This window comes from Malania oleifera, chromosome 3, assembly GCF_029873635.1.
Source record: "Malania oleifera isolate guangnan ecotype guangnan chromosome 3, ASM2987363v1, whole genome shotgun sequence".
Taxonomy (NCBI): domain Eukaryota; kingdom Viridiplantae; phylum Streptophyta; class Magnoliopsida; order Santalales; family Ximeniaceae; genus Malania; species Malania oleifera.
Window position 1 is genome coordinate 114598188 of NC_080419.1, and position 27949 is coordinate 114626136.

The following is a 27949-nucleotide window of genomic DNA, read 5'->3' on the forward strand; positions in this document are numbered from 1 at the left end:
CAGACAAAAGAATTTTTTTACTGCAAGAGAAGTACGAATATAAAATTGAAGAAATGACCATTAAAGGAACAGGGATTTCATCATACCAGAAAGTGCATTATAATTTTTGGAACTAAATCTTGGATGTTCTTTCTGACAATGTCATAGTAAGATCTCAAGAGCAATTTTGTTACAATTACTTCCACTGCTTCATGCTCCATTTGCATTTCTACTGGCCTTATGATAGAAGGGGGCTGAGAGAGAGATCAGGAAATTAAGAAGGTTGAATAGAACTTCTGTAACAACATCCTTGCAGGTACAGTATTACCTCCCTCAATTGGATTATTTCAGGCATCTGCTCTAAATCATGAACTGTTTCTCCATGAGATCTGCTAGCAGAACTCTCCCCAGATGATCCCCGACTCCCAAATATCGATGAAATACCCCAGGTCCTGGTACTTGAATTGCCTGCTAAATTGCAAGCACCAAATTTATCATGTACTAACCAAACTCAGACTCTGTTCTAATATTTTTAACTTGTAATACAGTGTAACTTGGTCAGTAATCTTCCACATGTATATTATGCAAAACCTTTCAAAGTCCTTTTTTTTTTTTTTTTGGAATTTTGCCACTCCTCATTTCACATATATAATTTGAAGGGGGGAAAAAAACTTATGACAATAGGCAGCATAGCAAAACAAAAAAATTCAAAATGTAGATATCTTTTGACAAAAAGGAAATATATTCAAATAGAAAATAACACACTCACTCAAATTATGCATTACGGCAGCACATAGTGACACATGGGCATTGCCTACTCACCACCATCATCATCACCCAAAAAATGGCCTTTATGTAACGGAAGAGAATTGCTATGTGAATCTTAGAAATATGCCCACAAACTTATAAAACCCCGTTATTTAAGTTAACAAGACCACATGCTAAAATCATGGATCTCACCCTATCTACAGGACCAAAAACACAATCAATCCATTCCATAATAGCTTGGAGCTCGATTTGTACTAGTTCAGTTAAATTTTTAACCTAGGTTAATAAATAAGCAAAGTTGGGGCATGTTAAAAATCAGTATGGTAGGATGGTGATTTCCTGTTAAAATTCCTATTATTGGAGTTCAGGCAAGCAAAGGAAGGGAGGAGTTCTTTGACGCAATGCAGTTCTTGCTATTTTGTGGACCATATGGATTGAAAGGAATGCCAGAATTCTCAAGGATTGCACTAGCTCTCCTTGTTTGTTGTCGGATAGAGCAGTGTACTTGGCCTCTTTTTGGGCCCATAAGTTCTGGTTTTTTCAGGGTGTGCCTGCTGCCTGACCTGGTTAGGGATTAGAAAGCAGCGTTATTCTAATTATCTGTTTGTTTTCTTTTGTGCACTTTTGTTCCTTGGAGAACTTCTTGTTCTCCCTTCTAGTGTACCCTTGTCGATAGCTTTTCATACATTTTTTCACATACTCTACATATATATTCATGTGTATTAACTTATGTAGAGATTGGTAGTATATTTGCTTAAGACCAGTATATTTCTGAAGTATATTTGTTTAAACAAAAAAACTGACTAGATTAGAACAACTAGACAATATATTAATTTTTTCACAAAGAAAAAAATTTCTAATATATTAAATTAGATTTCATTTCTTATGCTATTATCATATATAGTGTCCACTTATTACAGATTAATTTTATTTATAAAAACGTTCATAACTTCATATATGTTACTTTGATAGTTTTTTTTAATAGCAAAAGAAACGTCATTAATAGGAAAAGAATTTACACAAGGACGGATGAGAAATCTCCCAAAAACAGCTGGAATAAACCAAGAAAAAAAAAAAACAAACAAAAGAAGAAAAAGGATTAACAATCCAGCAGGCTCCTTCAATCTCTCTTTTTTTTTTCTTTTTTGATAGCAAATGGAATTTCATTAATAGGATAACAATTTACGAGGGAAAACAAGATATTTCCTGAAGAAAATTTGGTATGCCAGAAAAAAAAATTTAAACAACAAAAAGGCAGAGAGACATCAAACCAGCCAGTTCCTCCAATCATAGTCGTCAAATTGAGATTCGAATCGTGAAACGAAATTCCAATTTTGGGAAACAAGAATCATCGAATTGTAAGGTTCGGTACAATTTCAAGTGGTGTTTCAAGTGGCGGACGGGTGAGTAACGCGTAAGAACCAAAGCAAGAATTCCGTTCTTTTTCTTTCTTTGGTCAGAGCCTTGGGCTCCTCCCACTGCTTGGGAGCTTAGGGTTTCATGTTCGGTCTTTACTGGGAACTTGAGTACGGAGTGGACCTTTTGGGGATTCGAGGATATATAGCTTGAAGACGTAGTTTTTTTCTTTTTTGATAGCAAAAGGAATTTCATTGATAGGATAACAATTTACAAGGAGGGAGAATAAGATATCTCCTGAAAAAAATCAGGTACGCGCCAGAAAAAAAAAATTAAAACAACAAAAAGGCAGAGAGACATCAAACCAGCCAGTTCCTCTTTATCATCGGTCTGCTGTGGTCCTGAAAATTAGCTTCCCTGAAAACCCCAAACCCGACACAATAAAGACGCCATATACTGACTCTTTCCCATACCAGTGAAAGTGACCAATTTAACTTATTCCAAAAAACTATCCATGTGCTACGCTCCAGCCATATACCCCATAAGACAACAAAGATGCCACTCTTCCACAGAGCTGCCCTATCCGTCCTTCCAAAGCCAACAAATGAGATGGCTAACAAGTCTTTAACTGAACAGGGGCAATTCGAACTCTCTTCTATAATACCAAACAGTTTGTTCCAAGTCCTCCATGCGAAATCACAATGCAAAAAAAGATGGGATGCTGCGTTGGAATTCCAATAACAGAGCATGAAAACATCAGGAAAAATAGCCTTCAAAGGTCTCCTAATCGACAGCAAGTTATTGGCAATAATTTTGCTATGCACAGCCAACCAAGTAAAATCTTTTATTTTCATGGGGAGCTTTGACCTTCCAAATAATAGGATAGAGAGGAAAAGAAGAATTGAAGTCAAGAATTCAAAAAATGATTTGCAAGTAAACACCCCCAATAGATCCAAAGACCAAGAACGAACATTCCATTCCAAAGACAGGTTGCAGCAATTCAATAAGGACAAGAAGGATGACATTTCCACCATCTCCCGATCGTTTAGAGGTCTCCTGAAATGGAGATTCCAGGAAACCAAAGAGCAACTGAAATTGTCAACAGAAAAAGAAATAACTCCACTTGGCTCAGAGTACAATCTAAAAATGACAGAAGGAAGAAAAAAAAAAGAAAAAGAAGATATTCGCAAACCATGGGTCTTTCCAAGAACAAATCCGGGAACCCTACCCCACCTCAAATTTGGTGCGAGTAGTGAACAGAGAATAAATCTGAGAAATAGAACTCCGCAGACTCCCCAAAGAACATCTCAAACTAGCATTGATATCCCACCCATTCTCATTCAACCCAAACTTACTTCGTATAACTCTATGCTGGAGGGGATTTTCTTCTAATGGCAAATGCCATGACCATTTAGCTAAAATTGCGGTGGCTTTAGAAACCAAATTACCAAGACCAAGCCCCTCCACCTCCCCAAAAAAAAATCCCTTTTAGACCTACAAACCTCTGCCCAGTTCACTAAAATGGTCCCTACGATTCCCCATACCAAACCATCAGAAATCTCTCATGAACAAGCGATCCCCACTAGACTCTTTAAAACAGACAAGAAATACAGTGGAATGCTAGAAAGTCAGGTGTGAATAAGCATAATTCTAACGCCAAGAGAGAAAGGGGCCCCCTTCCAATCATCTACTCTCCTCGTGACCCTTTCCACTACCGGATTCCAAAAATAAATCACTCTAGGATTCCCTCCCAAAAGAACCTTGAAGTAAGTCAAGGGCCAACCGCCAACCCACAAACCACACAGTCCACACCCCACGTCTATAGCCTAATCACTAGTTCACCTAATGGGTACATTTAAGGCTACTAACCCACTCTTCCCCATATTAATTTTGAGCCCAGAAACCCTCTCAAAAAGTTGATGAACCCAAAATTCTCCTAAACAAAGGGCTATGATTGAAGAAAATGGTGTCGTCAACATATTGAAGATGAGACCAGCGGCAGTGGATCGCAATTGGCAAGTTTGCTATCTCTCTTGAGGGTTTTGGAAGAAGGATAGGGCTGCTATACGGAAATGTGGAATATTTCCAGTGCTGTGAGGTTTTTGGCTGGAGCAAAATGCAAAGATTTTTTCAGGGAAGAAATTGAACAGGTTTGCGAGAAGATTCATTATTTGGCCTCTATATGGTGCGTCGGCCCTCGATGCTTAAAGGGAGGGAGCCTTTCAGAAATTCAGCGACATTGGAGGAATTTTTTCCTTTGATATTTCAAAGTATTTTTTATGTTTTAGTTACTTTTTCTGTATTCTCCAGGATTTTGATGGAAGATGTCTTATTATGCTCTTTGTAAATTCTTCTCTTTCTAATAAAATCTATTATTTTGCTATTAAAAAAAAAAAACCCAAATTGAAAATGAGAAACCACCACCCCTCACTACCCACACCAAACCCTTTCAGCAACCCTCTTTCTACCGCCCTATCCACCATCCTACTCAAAACACCAGCAACAAGGATGAACAAAAAGGGAGATAACAGGTCTCCTTGTCCAATGCCCCTCTAAGTAGTAAACCAAGATTTGGGTTTATCATTCACAATAGCCGTGAACCACGCATTAGACAAACAATCCCTAATCCAACAGTACAACACTCACCAAAACCTTTTTCACAAAAGCCTTATCTAGGAAACTCCGACTCACTCTATCATAAGTTTTCTCCATTAAAAAAAAAATTCTACTTTGCAAACAAACTCCCTCTTCTTATTCCTACAAGTATCCTCCACCAACTCATTAGCCAATAGAATTTGTCTCCACCACCACCCCCCCCCCCAAAAAAAAAAAAGAAAATGCACTCTAAGCACTCGAAATAGTATCATAGAGCACCGCACTCGACCTATTTGCGACCACTTAGAAATAATCTTATACACACTAAAAAGAAGACTAATGGGTCTAAAATCCTCAACCTTGTAAGATCTAGATTTTTTTTAGGCAACAAGGCTATAAAAGATGAATTAATGTTCTTACTTAGAATCCCATTCACACATGGTATTAAATTTTGTTGAAATTGTCGAAATTTCCGGTTTCTATCACCATCGAAATCAAAATGGCAGCCAATTTCCATATTGCATAATTTCCATCGAAATCTCAACAGATCTTCTGAAATTTATCAAAATCTCAATATTTTCGCGAAACTTGTCGAAATTTTAACCATACAATGAAATTTCCTTAGAATTCAAATGAGAGATTTAGGAGCAAAATGAAATTTCTCTCTTAATTTATTTTATTTTATTGAAACAAAATATTATTACAAGAGCTTTTGAAATTATATGGAAAAAATAAGCTTTTAGCAACATTTTATTGAACCATTCATGTCTGAACTATCATTATTTGTATGATAAATAATATTTAGGGAAAAAGACACTGACCACCACTGAGGTTTGGCAAAAGGACATTGACCACCCCTGGGGTTTCAAATTCCAGAGACCTCCCCAAAGATTACAAAAATGCCACAAACCTCCCCTGAGGTTTGGCAAAAAGGCACAAACCTCACCTAAAAAAACTTGTCCTTGTGCAAAAATACAAGAGGAGGTTTCTGTCTTTTTGTCAAACTTCAAGGGAGGTCCCTGGAATTCTTAAAACTTCATGAGAGGTCAACGTAATTTTTGAAACCTCGGAGGAGGTCCCTGTCGTTTTCACAAACCTCAAGGGAGGTGAATGTCTTTTGCCCTAATATTTAAATGATTTATGAATTTCATTTGTATTAATTGAATATGTTTAGTGTACATTATTTTACAAATATGTTTATTACACATACTATATTACAACTTTTCCACCTCATACACAACATAGATGTATTTAACTCGAAATATATTAGTCCTAAAACTTACAGTATCATGTCTGTTAACTATTTCTAAAGTTTCAAAAAGAATTCCATGTTTTACTATTGATTTCCGTTATTTTTTCAAATCAAAATTGAAATTGAAATCGAAATTTCTACTAAAATTTCCATACTTTTGGAGCTTCAAAATTTGAGTCGAAATCGAAATTTAAGACCTTGCAAATTCACATAAAAATCAATGGAATCTTTCAACAACTCATCCGTAACAGTCTCCCAACAACCTTAGAAGAAAGCCATGTTAAAACCATATGGCTCAATGCTTTATCCCTATCCATCCCAAATACCACCTCACTTCATCCTCATCAAATGGTCTCTCTAACCAATGTATCTGATCGTCGAATATAGGATCCCATTCTAACCCCTTTATCATCAGTCTGTTGTGGTCCTCCTTTGAATAATAGATGCAAGCTTAACACAAATCATTAGAGACCCTCCCAACCCCTACATCCAATTCCCTTATCAAGCTTTTACTCTTGTCCCATTAAAGAGGAATTACAGTCACAATTTTCAACCCATTTGAATTTGGCCTTTTGCCTCCAGGCCCTCATTTCTTGGAAAATTACCTCTTCCAACTCAATTTTGATTGAAACGCTTTTTGCCGCCTCACTTTCCCAAAAAATAACAGCCTACTTTCTATCCAAGACAACCAACTCATCCAAAAGACTAGATTTTCTAACTACAACAACTCCAAACTCCTCCTTATTCCAAATTCTCAGTTTCTCCTTCAAACCTTTCAATTTCCTCATAAATCTAAAATCTTCCCAACCTCTCTCCAAGGTTGTTCGAATCAGAACTCTAAGTAGGATCGTTGGAGGGGTCTGCAAGATCGAATCGTAGAATCGGATCGAGAATCGTAAGATTCTAAATTCAATGTAAAATAAATTTTAAAAAATTATATACGTGGAACTTTATGACAAGTCTCAAGACTAAAACTTGGTTAGTAACTTAGTTAAGTATAAGAAGTTAAAAATACAATAAAAAGTTCAAACAATAAAAAGAAGAAAAGTAAGAGGAGCAAGAAAAGGAGAGAGAAACACAGTGCTTACTACCGAGTCATTTCAAGAAACGAAAAATTTGCTTCAAAGCATACCTCTGCAGCTCTGCTGGGCCAGCTGGCTTGGCTCTTTTCTTGGCTGCTGCTGATCAACAAGAACTCTGTGTTAAAGAGGACTGATGTGTTCTTGTTGAAGACCAAAGAAGGAAGAGGACCGAGGACTGAGGACTGAGTTTTTGTCGAACCCCAGGAACTTTGGCTGTTGAACACCAAAGAACTGTTGATCAAACAGCAAGACTGCTAGCTGCTGCTGATCAAACACAAGTCACCAGATGGAGGGCTGTCTGGTTATCAAACAGATGCAAAATTCAGGTGCTGGTTTCTGAATTTCAACGAGGAGTAAAGGATTGAAGTGTAACTCCAAGGAAGTCAGGTGCAGATTCCACTCAATTTGTTCACTGATGGGAGGCCGGGAGCCATTTGCCCCAGTTTTAAAAGACTTTGACCAAACATAAACCTTTTGGGGCCTTTGGCTGAATAAAAACATGTATTAGGCCACATTATTGAAGCCCAAAAAGGGAAAAAAAAATCCCAATCCAGGTAACAGAGTAGGATCTGTAAAATTCTACTTACAATTCCATGATCCCGATTCTACAAATTTACCAATTCTTTTACGATTCTACCGTGATTCTACTTGATTCCGATTTCGTTGCGACATGGATCATTTGGGTGAATATGGATTGTAGAATCATACAATCCTAAGATCCAGATCGCGAATTTAGTAACCATGCCTCTCTCCAAATCCTCTCCTCAAGAATCCCTAACCAAATGCTAAAATATCGCATGGTTTAACCGCATATTCTCAAACCTAAAAGGGGTAGGATTCCACGACACTTACTAGATTCCAACAAAATAAGGTAGTGATCACAAGTAGTCCTAGGAAGGGAAATTTGGGAAAGATTAGACAGTTGATCCCATAAGAGAAGGATACCCCTTGAAACGCTATGCAAAGGTAAAAATTCCCAATCCCTATAACAACCACCTCAAATACTCTTGATTACTCCCCCATTTCTCCATTCCAACTTAATTTCCTAATAAGAATGATATAAGGGGAATTCTTGTCCAAGACCTCCTTTATCAAACTCCTTTTCCTCATAGGTGCTTCATGCCGCCTAAACCTCTAACATTCCAACTGACTAACTTCATAATCTAATGCGCTTAACACTCCTCCCAAAACCTTTTCCACTACTATAGTTAATTTTCAACACCAAATTTTAAGCTCTTTCTAGACTTTCTTCTTCCTTCTCTCATACATCCTAAGACTCAAACCCATCCTGAACACGTTCCCAGCAAGGTCAATTAATTCCAATCCCATATCTCCGAGGAGTTTATGCGGGCCTAGGCAGTCTCTCTCACCTCCCTTAGAGCTAGAATCACAGCCCTACCCCTTGCGAAATCCTCCCAATGGCAAAGAGTTAATCGAGAAAGTCTAGGTTGGATAGGAAAGAAAAGAATGCCTTTACAGATGAACAAGGACACTCTGTAATAAAATCAACTTTCCCTGTATGATCCCCCCCCCCCCTCGGGGGACACCACAAAAAGGAACAAGCTGCAAGGTAAGGATTGAGCCCATAGCTGCAGTCAGAAGACAAAGATCCCAGAATATTTAAAGCTTTATCCTAGTCACAATTGTGGTTAAAAGAATTTATACCTACTAGTGCATAATCAGAGTCCAAGTGAAGGCTATCTCCCTCCAACCACTGTGAACTCATTGCTAGAATTGCCTCCTTTTCTGCCCCATCCTCTTGAAGATCCCCACTAAAACCTTCAAACATCTGGAACAAGCTTTCCTTTTCAATGTTGCCTCCTCATTTTGTCAATCAAGAACTCCTTCTCTAAATTGCACACCACCCATCTCTTCTTTTGAATCATACAACAGATCATCTTCTATATCCCCTTTTGATAACATGTTTGTCATCTCTATCAGAGCTTCAATTAAAGGATCACCTTGTTTGCAGACGTCATTTATTTTTTGACAGTATAAGCCTCTTTAGTAGAGCGCTTTGCCACTAATTCTTCAGGTAAACAGACTATCCTGTAAACTATGCCTAGTAAGAACGCCCAAGTTAGCTTGCTCTGGTCGGCCCTCCTCCATCTCTATCACTAGCATTAGTTGCTGCGTTTCTAGGTTTGGACTCTTTACACTATCCTTCTTTAGATTTGGCCCTTACTTTTAATGACCCATACAACCTTAGTTTTCTTCTGCTTGGATAAGTAGAGCCTTTGAATTTTCAGCTCAGCTTCAGCCAAGCCTCCTGGCCCTATAAAGAGGCCCCCATCAAATTTTAAAACTTTCATTTTAACCCCATCCTCGTCTCATGGGATTAGGATTTGTGTAAGGCAACTAACCTCCCCTATCCCTTTGATTATGGGGTATTTACATCCCGGTCTCCACCCTTGTTGTCAAATCATGCTGGGTAGGAAAGACACGACAATAGCCTCTAAAACATGCTGGTCCTCACATATTTCTCCTTTGCTCTTTGAGCATTTGAAGAATCGCAATTGGAGCATCGCCAACCACTGATGGATGTGGAATGTTCTATTGATGTTGATGACAACTCCAACAAGGTGGCAAGGAAGTCCCTTTGCCCCCTTTTTCCATCCCTTACAAGGATACGTACGTCGAGGAAGTTCTTGTTATCACCCTTCTTCAAGCAAATAAACTACCTCTGCCATTTTCAGGTACCATCAAAGATACACTATTCTCGGCCTTTCTGTAAATAACTCCGCCATTGGCAACACATCTTCAGCACCCACAAGAGCTCCTATCTCACAGCTTCAATGCAGGAGACAAGCTTACTTGCAAATTATGTGATGCGATAGGTCAAAGCATCTAAGTGGTTGATGATAATCACCTTCATCTCAGTTTTAACGGTTGCATGTTCTCACGACTACTAGGAGTATGAGCAAGACGTTTAGGGTTGCAAAGGGCCAACACGAAAAGATTAAAAGGGTTGTTGGATTCAGGAATAGGAGTTAGACGGTACTAATAAATGAAGGACGATTGCCACCTAGCAGGGGATAGTGAAGGATTAGCGAAATTTGGGTCAGTATTTATGGTTTCCAATGTGGATGGAAGTAATAAGGAGATGAAAGGGATGTTGTCAATTCATAGGAAGGATTTTGATGAAGTGCAATGTTTGTTGGGAGTCCTAGTAATAAATGGAAAATCCAATAGGAAGTGGTCGCATGGGAAAGAAAGGTACTAGAAAGGTTAAAGGGTTTTCACTTTGAAGAAAGGAACCAACATGAAGTGACAATCACTGGTGCGGGGAATTAGGGGAAGGATTTGGGTAGGAGTTGGAAGGGGTTTCACCATGCTCGAGGACTTGAAGCTGGACTACCTCTAATCTCTTTGTAACTCCTGGAAGCTAATCCCTATGAAAAAACCAAAACTAGCGCACAACAGTGAGGCCAAATATTGGATTTTATCGAAATCCAACATATAATTTAATTTCCTAGCAAAGAATATCTATGCGTTACACTCCAACAATGGTCTTAAATTTCCTCAAAATTGTTGAAAATTCCACTTTCCATCACCCTCAAGATTGAAATGATAGTCGATTTCCATCTCAAATAATTTCTGTCAAAATTTCAACGAATCATCAAAATTTATCAAAACCTCAAAATTTCAGCAGAACTTGTCTACATTTTAACTATATAATAAAATTTTCCTTAGCATTCAAATTCGACATTTAGACGTGAAATTTCTCTCTTAATTTATCTTTTTCTTTTTATTGAAACAAAAGATTATAATAAGTTATAAGGGCTTTCAAAATTATATGAAGAATTGAACTTGCAACAACATTTTATTTAATCATTAATGTCTAAATTATGATTATTTGTATAATAAATAATATTTAATTGATTTATGAATTTCATTTATATTAACCAAACATGACGTATACATTTTATATTACAAACTTGCATTTTAACTATTGCACCTCATACACAACATAGATATATTTATTTCATTATTTGTAACATATTACTCCCAAAACTTACAATATTATGTCTATTAACCATTTCAAAAGTTTCGTAAAAGAGATTCCGTGCTTTACAACTAATTTCCATCGTTTTCAAACTGAAATTGAAAATGACATAGAAATCAAAATTTTTGTACTTATAGAGCTTCAAAATTTTAGTCAAAATCAAAATTTAAGACCTTGGCTCGAACCATGTTCTCCATTAAACTACAAATGCCACACTTTCGTAAAGCCACTCTATCCTTCCTTCTTCCAAAGCCCGAAGGACGTACCCAGCTCTCTCCTATAATACCAAAAGCTTATTCCAAATCCTCCAAGCAAATTCACAGTGCAAAAGATGATGAGAAGTTGTCTTGAAGTTCTTGTAACAGAGTGTACGTACATCAGGAAAGAGAGCCTTCAAAGGTCTCCAGATTTCAAGCAAGTTATTAATATTTATTTTATCAAGTACAAACAGCCAAGTGAAAGCTTTAACTTTTCGGGAGCCTTGGCCTTCCAAAAAAAAAAAAACGATAGAGTGGAAAAGAGAATTAGAATGAATCAAGAATTCCAAAAAAAAAAAAAATTTGCAAGAAAACACTCTCTATTGATCCCAAGACCAAGAATGAACATCCCTCCTTAAAGAAAGGTTACTCCCATTCAATAAAGATAACAAAGAAGACAACACCACCACCTCCCTAAAGTTAAGAGGTCTCCTAAGATAGAGATTCCAAGAAACCTGAAGGCTACACAGATCCCGAACAAAGAAAATATGACTCTATTTTGCTTATGACTCTGAGGGTCTTTCTAAAAATGGATACAAAAGCCCCTACCCACCTCAAGTTTAGTATGGGGGGTGAAAGAAGGATTAATCTAGGAAATGGAGCTCCACGGGCTCCCCAAAGAACATCATAAATTAACATTGGTGTCCCACCTATTCTCATCTGACCCAAACTTGCTTCTTATTGCTCTATGCCAAAGGAACAATTCTACTAAAAGGATGCAGCATACCCATTTAGCTAAAAGAGTCATGTTTTAGATTCCAACTTACCAAAGACCCAACCCTCCCTCCTTTTTTGACCTACAAATATCAGCCTAGCTTACTAAGTGGTCCCTGTGAACCTCCACACAAGACGACAAAAAGTCTTTCATAATTCTTTAAAGCTTGTTAGCAATCCCCATCGGAATCTTAAAAACAAAAAAATATATTTATATATAACGGAATACTAGAAAGGCAAGCCTGAATCAAGGTTATTCTTCCAACCATCTAATCTTATCGCCACCCTCTCCACTAACGGATTCCAAAAATCTGCAGCCCTAGGATTCACCCCACCCCACAGAAAAGGAACACTTAAGTCAAAAACCAATCTAGAATACCACACCCCACTTCAATAGTCCACTCCCCGACTCATTCAACAAGCACATTCAAAGCTGCTAAACCACTTTTTCCTATATTAATTTTAAAACCAAACACCCTCTCAAAAATTTGGAGAATACCCAAACTTCTCCTGAGAGAGGCACTGATCGTCAAGAAAAAAATGGTATCATCAGCAAAAATAAAGATGGGAAACCACCACTCCTCTCTCCCTAATTCTAGACCTCAAACCAACCCCTTCTCCACAGCCTTATCCACCATCCTATTCATCACATCAGCTACAAGGATGAATAAAAAGGGGGACAACAGGTCACCTTATCTAATGATCCTCGAAATGCTAAACCAGGATTTCAGTTCACCATTCACGATCATTGAGAACCATACATTAGACAAACAGCCCCTAATCCAATGATGCCAACGCACACCTAAACCATTTCTTGCAAGGACTTTATCCAAGAAGCTTCAACAGTATCAACAAGCACAATGCTCAACCTATTAGTTAAAGCTTTAGTGATAACCTTATGTATACTAGGGACAAGACCAATAGGTTTAAAAACCTGAACTTTAATAGATCTAGATTTTTTAGGCACCAAGGCAATAAATGAGGATTTGATGCTTTTGCTCAAAATCCCATCACCAGAGAATTCAGTAAAAATTTTCAGCAAATCACCCTTAACAACCACCCAACAATCTTGGGAAAAAAAAAAAACGCAACATTAAAACCATCTGGGCCTAGAGCCTTATCCATTTCCATCCCAAAAACCACCTACCCCACTTCCTCCTCATCAACAGCGTCTCTAACCAACTCTTCTTATCAGCAGTTATAGGATGCCAATCGAACCCCTCCAACATCAGTCTACAATGGTCCTCCTCCGAATATGAATTCTGAAAGAAGTTAGTAATAACGGAAACCATCTGACCTTGGTCATTGCTGGCTCTCCCTCCCCCCAAAACTAACCCCCTAACCAAGCTCTTACTCCTCTTACCATTCATTAGGCTGTGAAAGAAAGAAGTGTGATGATCACCATCTTTAACCCACTTGAATTTGGAATTTTGCCTCCACTCCTCAATTTTGGAAGATCAGCTCTTCCAACTCATTTTTCAAGGATACTCTTCTAATCTCCTCACTATCCAAGAAGTTAGTCCCCTCCTCCTCCATACCCAAAAAAATCCAGCTCATACATAAGGCCATAACTCTAGATTTTCTAATTCTAACATCACAAAAAACCTCCTTATTCCAAACTTTCAGCTTATCTCCAATTTTTTTAGTTTTTTCATGAATCGAAAACCTTCTCAACCCCTTTCTCTTCCCTCTCCCCAAGAATCCCCAACCAAAGGCTTGATAAAATTTTAAAAACAACATCAAATTAACTAGACCGATGCTCAATTGTAGGGTTGAACTCAGATAACACTTCAGCAAACAAGTTTGAACCAATATATACATTCTCAATTAGTGCTCCACTCAAGCTCGAGGTGGGTTAAGAATTTAAATAATAAGATTGAGGATAGCAAAGATATGCTCGGTTCATTTGCACTTCTATACATCTGAACCGAGTCAAATTACATATATATGCATACAGGCACACACACATAAAAATAGTGTTTGCATACTTGCATGAATTAAATATATCAAGGATTTAGAAGGGAACTTAGAGGTATCTAGTTAGTTGCGTGCATAAAAGTGTTGACAAATTATTGACATCAAGCTTTTTCACACATGGCTTGCATCAACATCACAAATCTATTGACTTCCTAAGCCAAATCATATAACCCATCAACTTAAAATTGTTTCTTGATTGGCTTTAAAACTCCTTCCCCTAATCATGTTCCCAATCATTTCCCTTGGAGCCATATCATTTGGAAGGCTAAGGTTCCCTTTAAGATCTAGATATTCATTTGGACTGTGATAATCTATAAGCTTAATATGCACCACCTATAATAGTGCAAAAGACCCTACAAGGCTCTCTGTCCTGATATGTGGCCCCATGTGCTGTAAGTCCAATGAAACCAATGCATGCCTTGTCTTTCATTGCCAGATGACTATCTTTAAAGTGCTCTTTTCTCTTGTTTTGCTACCCTATGGATCATTTGGATCTAGAGGAATTTAAGAACCTTCAAGGATCATGGAGATTCTCTATGTTTCTTATGGGATAGAGATGTGTTTCTTGCCTCTTTTTGGGCTCATTTTTTTCCTTTTTTTTTTTTTTTTTTTGCAAGGATGTTAGTGCTCAACCTGCAAAGGAATTGGAGGCGAGCTCTTGTACTGTTTATAACTTCTCATTCGTTTCTTTCAAGGATATCTTGTTCTCCTCTTTTGAAATTTTTCCTTCCATTAAAATATTTTTTCTTATCCAAAAAAAATTATTCTCTTATTGTTATCTCATCAACTAGAAAATACTATAAATTGCATTATAGAAAATAAGTTTTAGAATTGTCATCATAAAAGGAGTTCATTAACAATCTAACCAACAAGAAGAAGCCCACGAGGTGGGTAGGCTACATGAATCCTATTCCACCCATTCACCGGATCAAGGGCATTTTCCTCCACTAGCTTAAGAGTTACTAAGCCCTGTCTCACTATCTCATCCACGTTATTTCAAGTCTACCCATACCCCTTTTAATAACATAAACGATAATGAATTCTCTCCTCCTCACAGATTCACCAATTGGCCTACGTTTCAAATGCTCATACCATCTAAGTTGCCCCTCCCTTATATCCTAGTTTATTGTGGATATCTTCATTCATTAATTTGTCTTTTAATGTTACAAAAGCCATCCACCTTAACATTTGTATTTGGCAACTTGTACTATTTGTACATGTTGTTTCTCAGTTGCCCAACATTCTGATCATAGAGCATGGCTAGCTTTATAGCCATCTATAGAACTTTCCTTTTAATGTTAAGGGCATTCTACAATCACACAGCATGCCGAAAGCACTCCTCCATTTTTCCCAACCTGCTTTAACTCTATGTATTACATCTTCTTCAATTTCTCCTTTACTTGCATAATAGATCCAATCAAAATCTACTAGGGTCCATTAATATCTTGATTATAAAGTTTAATCATATCTTCATGAGTTATTGAAATTAAATTTCATATATTATGTCTTATTTCTGCCTATCCTAAAACCTTAGACTCTAAAGTGATTTTCCATAGTACTTATATTTAACTCCACTCCTACTTTCGTCAATCAAAACAAGATCATCTGCAAAAAAACATACACCAAGGGATCTCATTTTGGATATTCCTAGTAAGACTATCAATCATCAAGCAAAAAGATAAGGACTCAAAGTAGAACCTTGATGTACCCATATTGTGTTTAGAAACTCTCTACTCTCCTCTTGCAGTCCTAATGCTAGTTGTTACTCTATCATAAATATCTTTAATGACCTCAATACATCTACTGCATATTCTCTTCGTTTCTAAAAACCACCAAAGAACTTCTTTAGGTACTCTATTATAGGCTTTCTCTAGGTCAATAAAAACCACATGCAAGTCCCAATTCTTTTCCCTAGACTTTTCCATTAATCTTCTTAAAGGGAAAATAGTTTTTGTTGTTGATCTCCCAAGCATAAAACCTAATTGATTCTCTAACCCTCATTTCTAGGCTTATCATTGCTCAATTACCATTTTCCAAAGTTTCATCGTATGACTCATAATCTTAATTCCGCAATAATTATTACAATTTTTAATATCGCCTTTGTTTTTGTTTATCGGAATTAACATGCTATTACTCCACTACCCCGACATTTTCTTGGTTTTTTAATAGTTTTGAATAGATTAGTTGACCATATACTTCCATTATCCCATAAACATTTCCAAACTTCGAGTGGGATGTTATCTGGTCCTATAGATTTCTCACTTTTCATCTTTTTTTAAAGCCATGTTAACTTCAGTGGCTCTTATTTTGCGAATAAATCTCCTATTTTTAGTCTTTTCCTCATCTGTCACTTCTAAGTTCAAGCTTTCAATTTGGTTCCATTAAACAACTCATAAAAGTATCTCTGCAACCTCTATTTTATGTCTTCTTCATTAATCAAGACATATCATTCTCATCCTTTATATATTTTACATTACCTTAATTTTTGCACTTTCTTTCCCTAGCTCTAGCAAGTTTATACATGTCTCTTTCTCCTCTTTTTGTTTCTACTCTATCCCATAAAGTATCATAATCTCTATATTTAGCTTCACTAATGGCCTTTTTTCGATTTTTTTTTGTCTCTTTATACTTTTCAAGGTTTTCTATATTTCTACAATTTTCCCATGCTCTATAACAAGTTCCTTTTGTCTTTATGGCTTTTTGGACATCTTGATCCCACCACTAAATTTTGTTTTATGCACAACTTAATTTTACCCTTTTCATTTGAGAAAGTCCCAATATTTTCATTATGTTAATAGCTAATTGGACATTACCCATTTGAAAATTCTTCAAAATAAAAATCAAGAAATGAATGTAAAAATCACCATAAAGTGTTTACCAGTCGGAACAGGCCGCTCATTGTTTGTCTGAGGATGATTTCCCTGTGAAAAGCCCAAGTATTAAATAAATGACCAAAAATATAAATATAAAAATAAAACCTTAAAAGCTAAATGATTGACCAGACAATCCAACCTTGTAAGTAAAATGTCAATAGAAATATACTTCCAGTTCAATAGTTATTTTGAATAGAGTGAAAATAAACGAATGGTCTAGCAACTTCCTTTAAGTTACAGGCTACAGATAATGTGTACAACACTAGAAATATAAAACTATTTCAATACCCTACTTGACCTATTATTATTAGGCATTGAAAATACAATAAACTAGGAAAAGTATCTAAACATGGGTGTCACATCCTACAATGGGCAATCATCTTTAAAAAAAAATGCATCCTTTCAAAAGATGTGTGTATTCTTAAGACCCCTCATGAAGTAGCCTTATTTGTTTTAGTATGTCGCAGGGTTCTCACTGCAGGTAATCTAATTAAGAGAAGTAGCCTTATTTGTTTTAGTCTGTGGCAAGGCTAACAGCGGGTATTGGTTCAATGATAACGTTGTTCCTTTGTAACCAATTGGTCATGTATCCGACTCCAAGGAAACAACCTCTCTACATAAAAGCAGGGGTAAGGTTACGTACACTGTAATGATTCCCCCCTTACCCATGGTCTTAAATTTCCATGAAATTGTAGAAGTTTTCAACGAAATTTCTGTTTTCAGTCACCCTCAAAGTCAAAATGGCAATCAATTTCCGTCGTGCATAATTTCCATCAAAATCTCAAGAATCATCTGAAATTTTTCAAAATCTCGAAATTTCAGCAAAACTTGTCGAAATTATAACTATGCAATGAAATTTCCTCAGAATTCAAATGAGAGATTTAGGAGTGAAGTGAAATTTCTCTCATAATTTATTTTATTTATTTTATCAAAACAAAAGATTATTACAAGTGCTTTTAAAATTATAAGAAAAAATAAACTTACAACAACATTTTATTTAACCATTCATATCTAAATTATCATTATTTGTATAACAAATAATATTTAAATGATTTATGAATTTCAATTGTATTAACTAAATATATTTAATGCACGTTATCTTACAAATTCGTTTGATACACATACTATATTACAACTTTTCCACCTCATACAAAACATATATGTATTTAACATGCAATATATTAGTCCTAAAACTTACATTATTATGTTCGTTAACCATTTCTAAAGTTTCACAAAGAATTACATGCTTCACTACTGATTTCCATTGTTTAGGAAGGTTCTTATCATCAAGTTACCAGATTTGGGAATAATGGTCCTCAGCATGTGGTAGGTTCATAGGTTCCTACTATTCAAATAAATAGATTAGAGGTGGTGGCCCCATCTTATGTCTCCTACCACTGAATTTACTTAACTTGGGGATAGATCTTATTTTAGCCTTAAAAAGATTGGAGAGAAATTCGAGAATTTTCACCCAAAAAACTCATGTTTTCAAAAAAGAAGTCTCAATTTTTCAGAGGAATTAAAAAAGAAATTTTCTAGAGCAAATCTAAGGCCAGAGGGCTGGATTCACAGTTCATGGATTTTCTTAGGGAGCCTCAAGGGAGTAAATACTACCATCTTTGTGTTTCTCTCGCTCAGGTTCTTGTTTTTATCGCTCGTCATTTTCTTGCTTTCAAACTGCTTCATGCAGCTTTCCTATTCTAATTACTTACTATTTTATTTTTGGTTTGTGGAATATGTAGTCAAGGAATAGAATGGTCATAGCATGGATTAGATAGATAACGAAACAAGAATGTTATCATATAGCAAATAATGATGCAAAAAATGTGTATTATTTCACCAAACATGGAGCACGATAGAAGTAGAAATTCCCAAGGTGAATTTGGGAATAATCATCCCTCGTTTATTCCATGTTCTGGATTAATAAAAATTTTTGCAATGCCATTTTGTTTTATGATGACAACTTTTTCCTTTGTAAGCTATAAAATTCCTATACTATTCTTAGAAATAGACATTCCACAAACCAAACATAACCCACAACCTTAACCCTCTCGCTGTAATTTATCCCCCTCTTCAATATCCATATAAAAATAAAAAATAAAAAAAGTACCTGGTTAGGCAAAATGCCATTCACAACCAACCTAGTGAGAACTGCTCGTGATATCTGGCCCCTATCTGACATAGTTACCTTTTCAACATCCACACCATCCTGAATCATATTTAAAAGCACTATCCAGTTGTACTTGTGGCATATAATTAAAACTGTATGGTGCTCAAATGACAGAACAGAGATCCTATGAGTTATAATCCATATTTGGTTCCACCAAAGTGACTGCAGTTACCTGTGGAGATCTCAACTTCTGTAAGGCAAGCTCTACGGCTTTGCTTCCTCCTATAAAACTTGGATGAGAAGCATTTATATAATCCATCTGCAACAGTAACAGTTGAATAATAAGCAGATTACCAAATCAGTTTTTTTTTAAAACATTTCATCGTCATAGCACAACAAAATTCAAGGTGGTTGATGCTATGGTACTTTGTTCAAGGTCACAATCTCACTTTCACAATAATGAAGCTCAAATACAGGCTTGTATTATTAAATCTCAACCATTGCTCAGCACTATTTGGTAGCTAATTACAATCTCATGGATACATGAATATGACAGAAACCAACAAACACACGGAAATGCCCAAAAGAGCACCTTGTTTAACTACAAATAAACTAACAACTGCAATATGCAACCAATAAACCTAAATGCAAGACATTGCCTTTAAATAAGTCAAAACCTTGACCAGGATCTCTGGAAAATCACTGCTTTAAAAATTAAGGTAGATCTCATATATGAGCACCAATTCATGTACTTGCAATGAAATTCAAGTGAAGTGATAGAAGGAAGAGTGCCAGCTCATTACCACAATCACAGAGATGAATTGCGATGAAAGGAATTTTAAGTTTCTTTAGAAACAAACAGCCCATAGACCAAAATAAATGTACAAAGGAAGAGTGCCAGGTCAGTGCAAACAATAGACGGTTTTAACAAAACCAATATATCAGCAACCAAAGAATATATCTCTGAAGTCCTTATATTCAATTACAATTCTGTAAATAACTAGAGTAATTTCACCATCTTGTCTTAGATCATGAAAGGTTTAAATTTTCTGGTTCTTAAAAACATCAAAGCTATGTCCATAAGGTCTGAGCCAAAACAAGCCACTATAAATTGAGAAATGAACAGAGAGACGTAAGATAACCTCCGTCTCAACGATATTTATTATCATTCTCTCAGCAGGTTTTACACCATCACGCATAAACTTTCCCATTACTTCATCCAGACGCCTTCGTAATACTGGAAATCTTTGCATCTCTATGACTGCACAAGCACGACTCATCTGCAAAAGAAATTTGTCTGGATGATCATACCATTCTTTTTTTTTTTTTCTTTAATTCATCTTAGGAGAGAAGGTGTTTTATCAGTTGGGGTGGGAGTTGCAGCAAGTTTCTTTCACCTTCATTAATTCATCATAGACAAATCGAAGGCATTGAATGCTGGGGTCTAAGAACCGAGCAATCTGTCTTCTAACCAGAACCTCAAATGGCACCTGAAGCATCATACCTAATTTAGTCAACAGAACATAAATATGTTGGGAAATAGCAAAGATTTAACAGATGAAAAAAAACACTACACATAATTTGGCACTCACCTCTGGGACAAATAGAGCACTTCTTGGACCAGTGGCATTTTGAATAGCTGTTCGGATATTCTCATCACTGAGTCCTTCACAAGGATCAACCTCCTACAAATACAAAAGTAGTTGTTAGCCAATGGGGCAAACTAATGAACAAATAAGGGATGACACAAAACTAAAAACTCATAAAATCTATTTAATGGATCCAAAAAAAAAGTATCTTATTCAGCCTAAGAAAGTTAAATGGATATGATACAAAAAAACAACCCAAACATTGAAGAAAAAAGTTAGCAAGTTTTCAAGGTATCACATCAGGTCAGGTTCAGATAAATAGGGGAGATATGCAGCAATTGATAAAATTGACTGAGCTTCCAAAAATCAAATGTTCACCTCCAAACCCTTCACAAAAATTGACTGAAATATGTAGTGGATCCTGGAACCTCCTGACAACTCTTTTGTTGACATCTCCTGACTTTTTCCATCAATCATTGCAGAAAAAGCTGCAATTGATGGGAAAAAGGCTAAATTTCTAAGGCATAAAGATATGTACAACCACATAGAGAAAACAATTCAAAAAATGAAGATAATCAATGCAGAAATTAGAGAAAAAAAAATTCAAAGAAAAGAAAAACAAAATGCAAAACCAAACATAGCAGTCAACACAAATACCAGAGTCCAGGAGGGGGGGGGTCAAGGGATGAATAAAAATGTGCAATAAAAAGGAAAAAATGCCATTAAAGTAATGAAACTACAACTACAAGAACATTGTAAATGACATGAAACCCCAAAGAGAACAATAACAATTCTTTACTCTAAACATTAAGACGATATATATCCCCTAGATCACTGATCCACTCGTGAGTTAACTCAAAAATCAAGCATAAAATGATGGTGTTTGGATTCAGATTGGACCTCCCAAATAACTGTTGAAGTTGGCCCAAAATATTGACAGTAAATTCAAAATATTATGCCACTCTCTAAATTAATTCAATTAAATTTTTTCCATAAAACTATTATGTTCCGATATACACAACAACAACAACAAAACCAAGCCTTAGTCCCACTAGGTAGAGTCGGCTATATGAATCCTTTTCCACAAATTTATGCGATCATGGACACCATTTCTTTTGATAGATTCAAGGATATTAAATCCTCACTCACTATCTCCTCCCAAGTTATTTTAGGTCAACCCCTACCCCTTCTACTGCCCCCCACAGTAACTAAGTCACTCTTCCTCACAAGTTCACTATGTGGCCTCCGTTGCAAGTGTCCATACCATCTAAATCGTCCCTCCCTAATCTTATCTTCTATAGGAGCTACACCTAACTTGCCACGAATATGTTCATTCCTTAATTTATCTTCCAATGTTATACCACTCATCCATCTATGCATTCTTATCTCGACAACTTTTACTTTTTGGATTTTATGTTTCTTCATCGCTCAACATTCCGATCCATATAGCATAGCTAGTCCTATATAGCTGTCCTATAAAACTTCCCTTTCAATTTTACGGGTATTCTACGATCACATAGCACACTTGAAGCACTTCTCCATTTTACCCAACTTGCTTTAACTTTATACATTAAATCATCTTCAATTTCTCCTTCAGCTTGCATAATAGATCCAAGGTATCGAAATCTACAAGTTCTATTTATTTCTTCATCATCAAGTTTAACTTTCTCTCCAAAATTCCTCCTATCATTACTAAAATTACATTTCATATATTCTGTCTTATTTCTACTTATCCTAAAGCCTCCAGATTCCAAAGCTTTTCTCCATAATTCTAACTCAACCTCTACCTCCATCCCTAGTTTCATCAATTAATACAATATCATCTGCAAACAACATACACCATGGAATCTCCTTTTGGTCCATCACTAAAGCAAAAAGATAAGGACTCAAAGCAGATCCTTGATGTACACCTATGGTGATTGGAAATTCTCTAGTTTCTCCATCTATAGTCCTTACACTAGTCATTACTCCATCATACATATCCTTAATAGCATCGGTATACCAACTACATACACCCTTTTTTTCTAAAACCCACCATAGAACTTCCCTAGGTATCCTATCATGTGCTTTCTCAAAGTCAATAAATATCATATGCAAGTCCCTCTTCTTTTCCCTAAACTTTCCCATTAATCTTCTTAAAAGATAAATAGCTTCTGTGGTAGATCTCCCAAGCATAAAACCAAATTGATTTTCTGAGACCTTCACTCTAACCTTAATCTTTGTTCAACTACCCTTTCCCATAATTTTATCGTATGACTATTATGTTCTGATATACTGCTACAAATTCAACAGTTGAAAAAAAATTCAAATTCACTAGAAACATCCAAATTCAGAATCAATAATGCATATATTACACATCTCCGCAGCACAAACTCCACGATGAAGCACTGAAACCCGGCCAACCAGAGACTAGCCACTGAGTCGAGGCCAATATCAAGTTCACTTAAAATGACTATAACTCAGCAAAGTTGTGTGTTATCATGAATTTGGATTCTCTTAAGCATGTTTTCATGAATTTGGATTTTCTTAAGATCAACTCACATTGCTCAATTAACTACATTCATGGGATTCTATTTCTACACATCCCAATTCCTACAAATATGTTTGTAAATGTCAATAATGTGTTCTTATCATCTGTATAAGGGTGGGAGGGTCGGAGTGTGTGTGTTTGTGCACATTTTAAATGCAACTAAGTTAAATAAACTACATTGCATGAACAAAGGATCTTGAAACGAGGATAAATATAAAGTGAAGACTGAAGAAGAAGATACCAATGACGATTTCGTTCCATACTTCCATGCATGGTCATTAAATTTGGACTTGACATCAATCTGATGAGGTACCGATTGGGTCATTGGTCCAAGTGGTGAGTAATGTTGGCAAACCAAAAGGTCAATTAAAAGATAAGTAAAAAATAATCAATTTTTAAAAATATAATATTATTTAATAATTGTAAATTTAAATAAGAATTATACAATGAATTCGCAAAAAAAAAAAAAAAAACCAAAAAAAAATTAAATGACATGCATTAATCTAAAAAAAGAATAGAGAAAACATGCTTTAAAATGAAAATATTGGTGAAAAAAATTCTAAATATTTTGTTCTTTGTGATATCTAACAAAACGTATTTTATGACTTTGAAGTCCATCCTTCAAGCTTTGGTAACAATATTCCGTAGTTAATAACAGCATCCAATCCAAGGTAAGAACCTGTTCAAGCTTGCTTAAAATCCATTTGGCTAACTGGATTTTGGCCAGGTCAACTGCATTTCCAATACACACTAAAGTGCAAACCAATCAAGGTTCTGTGTCACCAGGTCAAGCAGTCCAATCACCAGGCAAGTTGAGAATTTTTTGCTTTGATTGCCTTTTCGGCTAATACAGTGTCGGTGTCGGTGTCGGTGTCGATAAGGAATGTTGAAGGGGAGCTCAGGTGCAACGCTAAGATTGTCACCAGGTGATCTAGAGGTCACGAGTTCGAGGCATGGAAACAGAATCTTGTAAAAATGAAAGGTAAGGTTGCGCACTATAGATCCATTGTGGTCCGCCCCTTCCCCGGACCCCGCATACGCAGGAACTTTGTGCACCGGGCTGCCCCCTTTTTTTTTTTTTAATAGGGGAAAAGAGAGCAATAGTATTTTGTTTTTTTTCTTTTCATCAAAGTTGTCACCCTTTTGCAAGAACCTCCAAATGAGATTTCATCCCTACTCTAAATAACGCATGAAGAAAGAAAATCCAACCTCAACTTGCACATTTTCATGATATATAGAAATTTTCAGAATGTTCTTTTTCTAATGTAACTGCTTCGCATGGTACTATCATAAAATTACTAGATCAGAACAAACTGTTTACCAGCTTGTCAATTACATATCACTCTCGGAAAATAACCTTCTCAATGCAAAATCTACATATACAAAAGGTTTGAACATGGATAAAAGAGTGAATCAAATTCAAATGGAGAATAAATGGGAGGATATCTCAAAAAAGGATAGCAAAGTTGATGATGTTATGCTTATGATAGTGGTTTACTGTCGGATGGGATATGCGGAAATCTGAATTATGAGTTCTTTGGATGTGTTGGAGGAAATTTCTAACGTGCCCCCCTTATCTGCTCAAAGGTTTAGAGGATGTTTCAACCTTTGACATAGGGATTGGGTGAGATTTTGATTGTGAGTAATTAGTGCAAGGATGGAATACTTCATATTTCTGTGGAGAAGATTAAGGAGCAGAATGGTCTTAAATTTCCATGAAATTGTTAAAATTTCTTATTTCCGTCACCCTTGAAATCGAAATAGTAGTCGATTTCCATTATGCATAATTTCCGTCAAAATCTCAACGAATCATCCGAAATTCATTGAAATCTTGAAATTTTAGCAAACTTGTTGAAATTTAAACTATACAATGAAATTTCGTTGAAATTCAAATGAGAAGTTTATGAGTGAAGTGAAATTTCTCCCTTAATTTATTTTATTAATTTTATCAAAACAAAAGATTATTACGAGTGCTTTTGAAATTATATGAAAAAACAAATTTACAGCAACATTTTATTTAACCATTCATGTCTAATTATCATTATTTGTATAATAAATAATATTTAAATGATTTATGAATTTCATTTGTATTAACTGAATATGTTTAATGTACATTATCTTACAAATATGTTTGATACAAATACTATTTTACAACTTTTCCACCTCATACAAAACATAGTTTTATTTAATTTGTAATATATCAATCCTAAAACTTATCTTACTATGTTTGTTAACAATTTCTAAAGTTTCACAAAGAATTCCACGTTTCACTTCTAATTACCATTACTTTTTCAAATCGAAATCGAAATTGACATCAAAATCAAAATTTCTGTCGAAATTTCCATACTTTTGGAGCATTGAAATTTGAGTTCAAACCGAAATTTAAGACCTTGGTGAGCAGAAAGTTGATATGAGTAACCAGTGTACGGACGGTATATTACCTACTCCTGTGGAGAAGATTGGTAAGCAGGATTTGCTGTTCAAAATCTTCTGGATAGAATGGGATTGTTGATGGCTGATCATGGAAGGAATGAAGTTTGATTAAACCAAATAAAAGTTAGCAGAAATTAGCAAGTCTTCAAAGCTCTATCAAATATAAAGGGAAGGGCCTCAAGAAGAGTTTTCTTAATCAAGGTTTCGTTTTTTTTTTTATTTTTTTTTTATAGTTTTTTTTTTAATTTCTATTTTTTTTTCTGGCTTTGAGAATCTATTGTCCTCCCCTAATCTGTAATTTTCTCTTTTCTCTTTCTTAAAATATTTTTTGTGATTCAAAAAAAAGGTTTGACCATGGGTAACAAATTGGATTATTGGAATAATAAAGTGGTCCTAACAGACCCTGTCTTCCAGCACAGATTCTTTAAGCTTTTAGGTTCACACAAGTATGTGCATACTTGACAGATCCATGTACGTGTGAGTGCAGGCCATAGCCCCCACTCAATTGACTAGGTACTAATTATAGTTTAGATGAAAGTAGGCTTAAAATGATCAGTTTATTTGGGATTGCACCCACTCAACTTTTTCCTGCATAGGTCTAAGTTGAAATGAACAAAATTCCGGTGCTATTTATAATTTAAAAAACAAGCAAACAAATCCAATTGAGGAGGAAATCCAATATAGTGAAAATTTGACTTTTTTTATTCTTGAATTATTACTTTAATGCTATGTCTAAATTGATATTGTAATACTTTAAAATTATAAATGAATAATTGTACAAACTTAATCTTATAAATTAAAATTTTTAAAATTACATTATTTATAACAGCTTCAGCCCCCACTGACCACAGGTCCTAGACCGACTGTGTGCATATAACTAGCAACTTCTTTCACCACTACCTAAGAAACAAGTTTATTCTCAAACTGGATTTCTTTCTTATTACCCACCTATTTCGAAGAATCAGATATAACGTGTAGCATTGGACACTAATAGCACACATTACTTAAATCTTATACTGTTGCCTGGGTATAATTTACAAATTCTCTGTGTCATTGAAAACAAGGTTATTCTCAGATGGAAATCCTCTTTTATTTCCACCTACTTTGAAGAAATAGATATACGCAAACAGCAAAATATTGTCCACTACACTCCCTTCAACAATGATCCCCATAAGAACGTGACAGGACCTCATCTCAAAGCATTGCAGTCACACTATTTCTAGGTTCAGCAAGTTTGGAAGCTATTATCAAAATTCACAAACCTCCTACTGACAGTATTGTCAAGTTATAAAACAATTTTTCAATACCTCATACCATGTCTTGCACTCTATTGTGCAGTGCATCATCTATCACAAGATTCAAAAAATTTTTTTAAAGGGGGTAAACTACACTGACCTCATGACCTCCCTTACAACGACTCAATGAAGCTAACTGAGTGTTAAATACACATGGTCTGGACATTTTCATTCTGTGAAACAATGCCTGCTACATATAGATTTCCACATGCTGCAACAAGGTATCATCTTAGTTTGTTTTTTGCCATAATTTCCACTCTCATTGCTCCTCGCCAGCAAGTTGCCTGAAACACTACTAGCACCATTGCCTGCTCCATTTTTTGTTCCTCATATTTGCTCTTTTGTTCCTCATCATCTCATCTAACTAGCCACCACAAGCAAAGCTCCATTTCCAACTATCTCCACTTGATCTCCAGATTCTCCACCACACCAACATGGCAACACCTTAAACCAACCCATACCACCATTTCTCTGACCTTGTGAGCCGCTATCATCATCAAGGCCATTACATTTTATCACCATCAAAACTCATACCAACTGCAATAATAAAATTATTTTTCTTTTGTTTTTGAGAAAGTTATTGTCTTAATATGAACCTCCAAGGGGAAATGATTAGGGTATTCACCTTCCCCTCCTCTTTCTTATTTTAATCTCAACTAAATCTGCCATCATCGCCGCCCTCTTTAAAAACTGCAGCAACACCGGGCACATTGCAGGCACCATCATAGTTGCAATTTGCAAATGGTGGATCAACACACGCCTGTAAATGATAGTGATGTCCCATTGGTTTTTGAGCATCATTATGATCAAAAATGCAGCAGTTGTTGGGCGTGTCCAGTGTAGATATGATTGTTCAATCAAACCGAATTAATTCTTCATCCCAGTCTTGTTTTCCCAATCACATGCAATGCATTGAACCATTTTTATGAACAGTGAAATTTATTAAGAAAAGAAAATGAGAGCAGACAAAAAGGAGGGCAAGTTACCCTCCTGATTCAACCCAAACAAGTTAAATTTAATATGAACTGAGGTTTTGAATTTGATATGAACCAGTTGATGCTGATCAAAATGGCACCAGTTCTTGAATTTATGGCATGGAAAATGAAGGTAAAAATAAAGAAGCTTTCAATGTC

At 35.8% G+C, this 27949-nt stretch overlaps 1 protein-coding gene across 5 annotated transcripts in view; it reads right to left on the bottom strand.

Moving 5' to 3' along the window:
* LOC131150789 (dynamin-related protein 3A-like) overlaps window positions 1–27949 on the bottom strand; it is a 103790-nt gene that overhangs the window by 31029 nt on the left and 44812 nt on the right. For 2 of the 5 annotated variants that reach the window (XM_058101748.1, XM_058101752.1), the window contains exons 10-18: window positions 20937–21046; window positions 20562–20654; window positions 20367–20459; window positions 20112–20249; window positions 19202–19288; window positions 18970–19068; window positions 16865–16907; window positions 308–450; window positions 87–233 (exon numbers count right to left, since the gene is read on the bottom strand). In XM_058101748.1, the coding sequence (XP_057957731.1) occupies window positions 87–233; window positions 308–450; window positions 16865–16907; window positions 18970–19068; window positions 19202–19288; window positions 20112–20249; window positions 20367–20459; window positions 20562–20654; window positions 20937–21046 (953 nt within the window). The remainder of the gene's footprint in view (window positions 1–86; window positions 234–307; window positions 451–16864; window positions 16908–18969; window positions 19069–19201; window positions 19289–20111; window positions 20250–20366; window positions 20460–20561; window positions 20655–20936; window positions 21047–27949) is intronic. The other 3 variants (XM_058101749.1, XM_058101751.1, XM_058101750.1) reach the window with 3 other exon arrangements.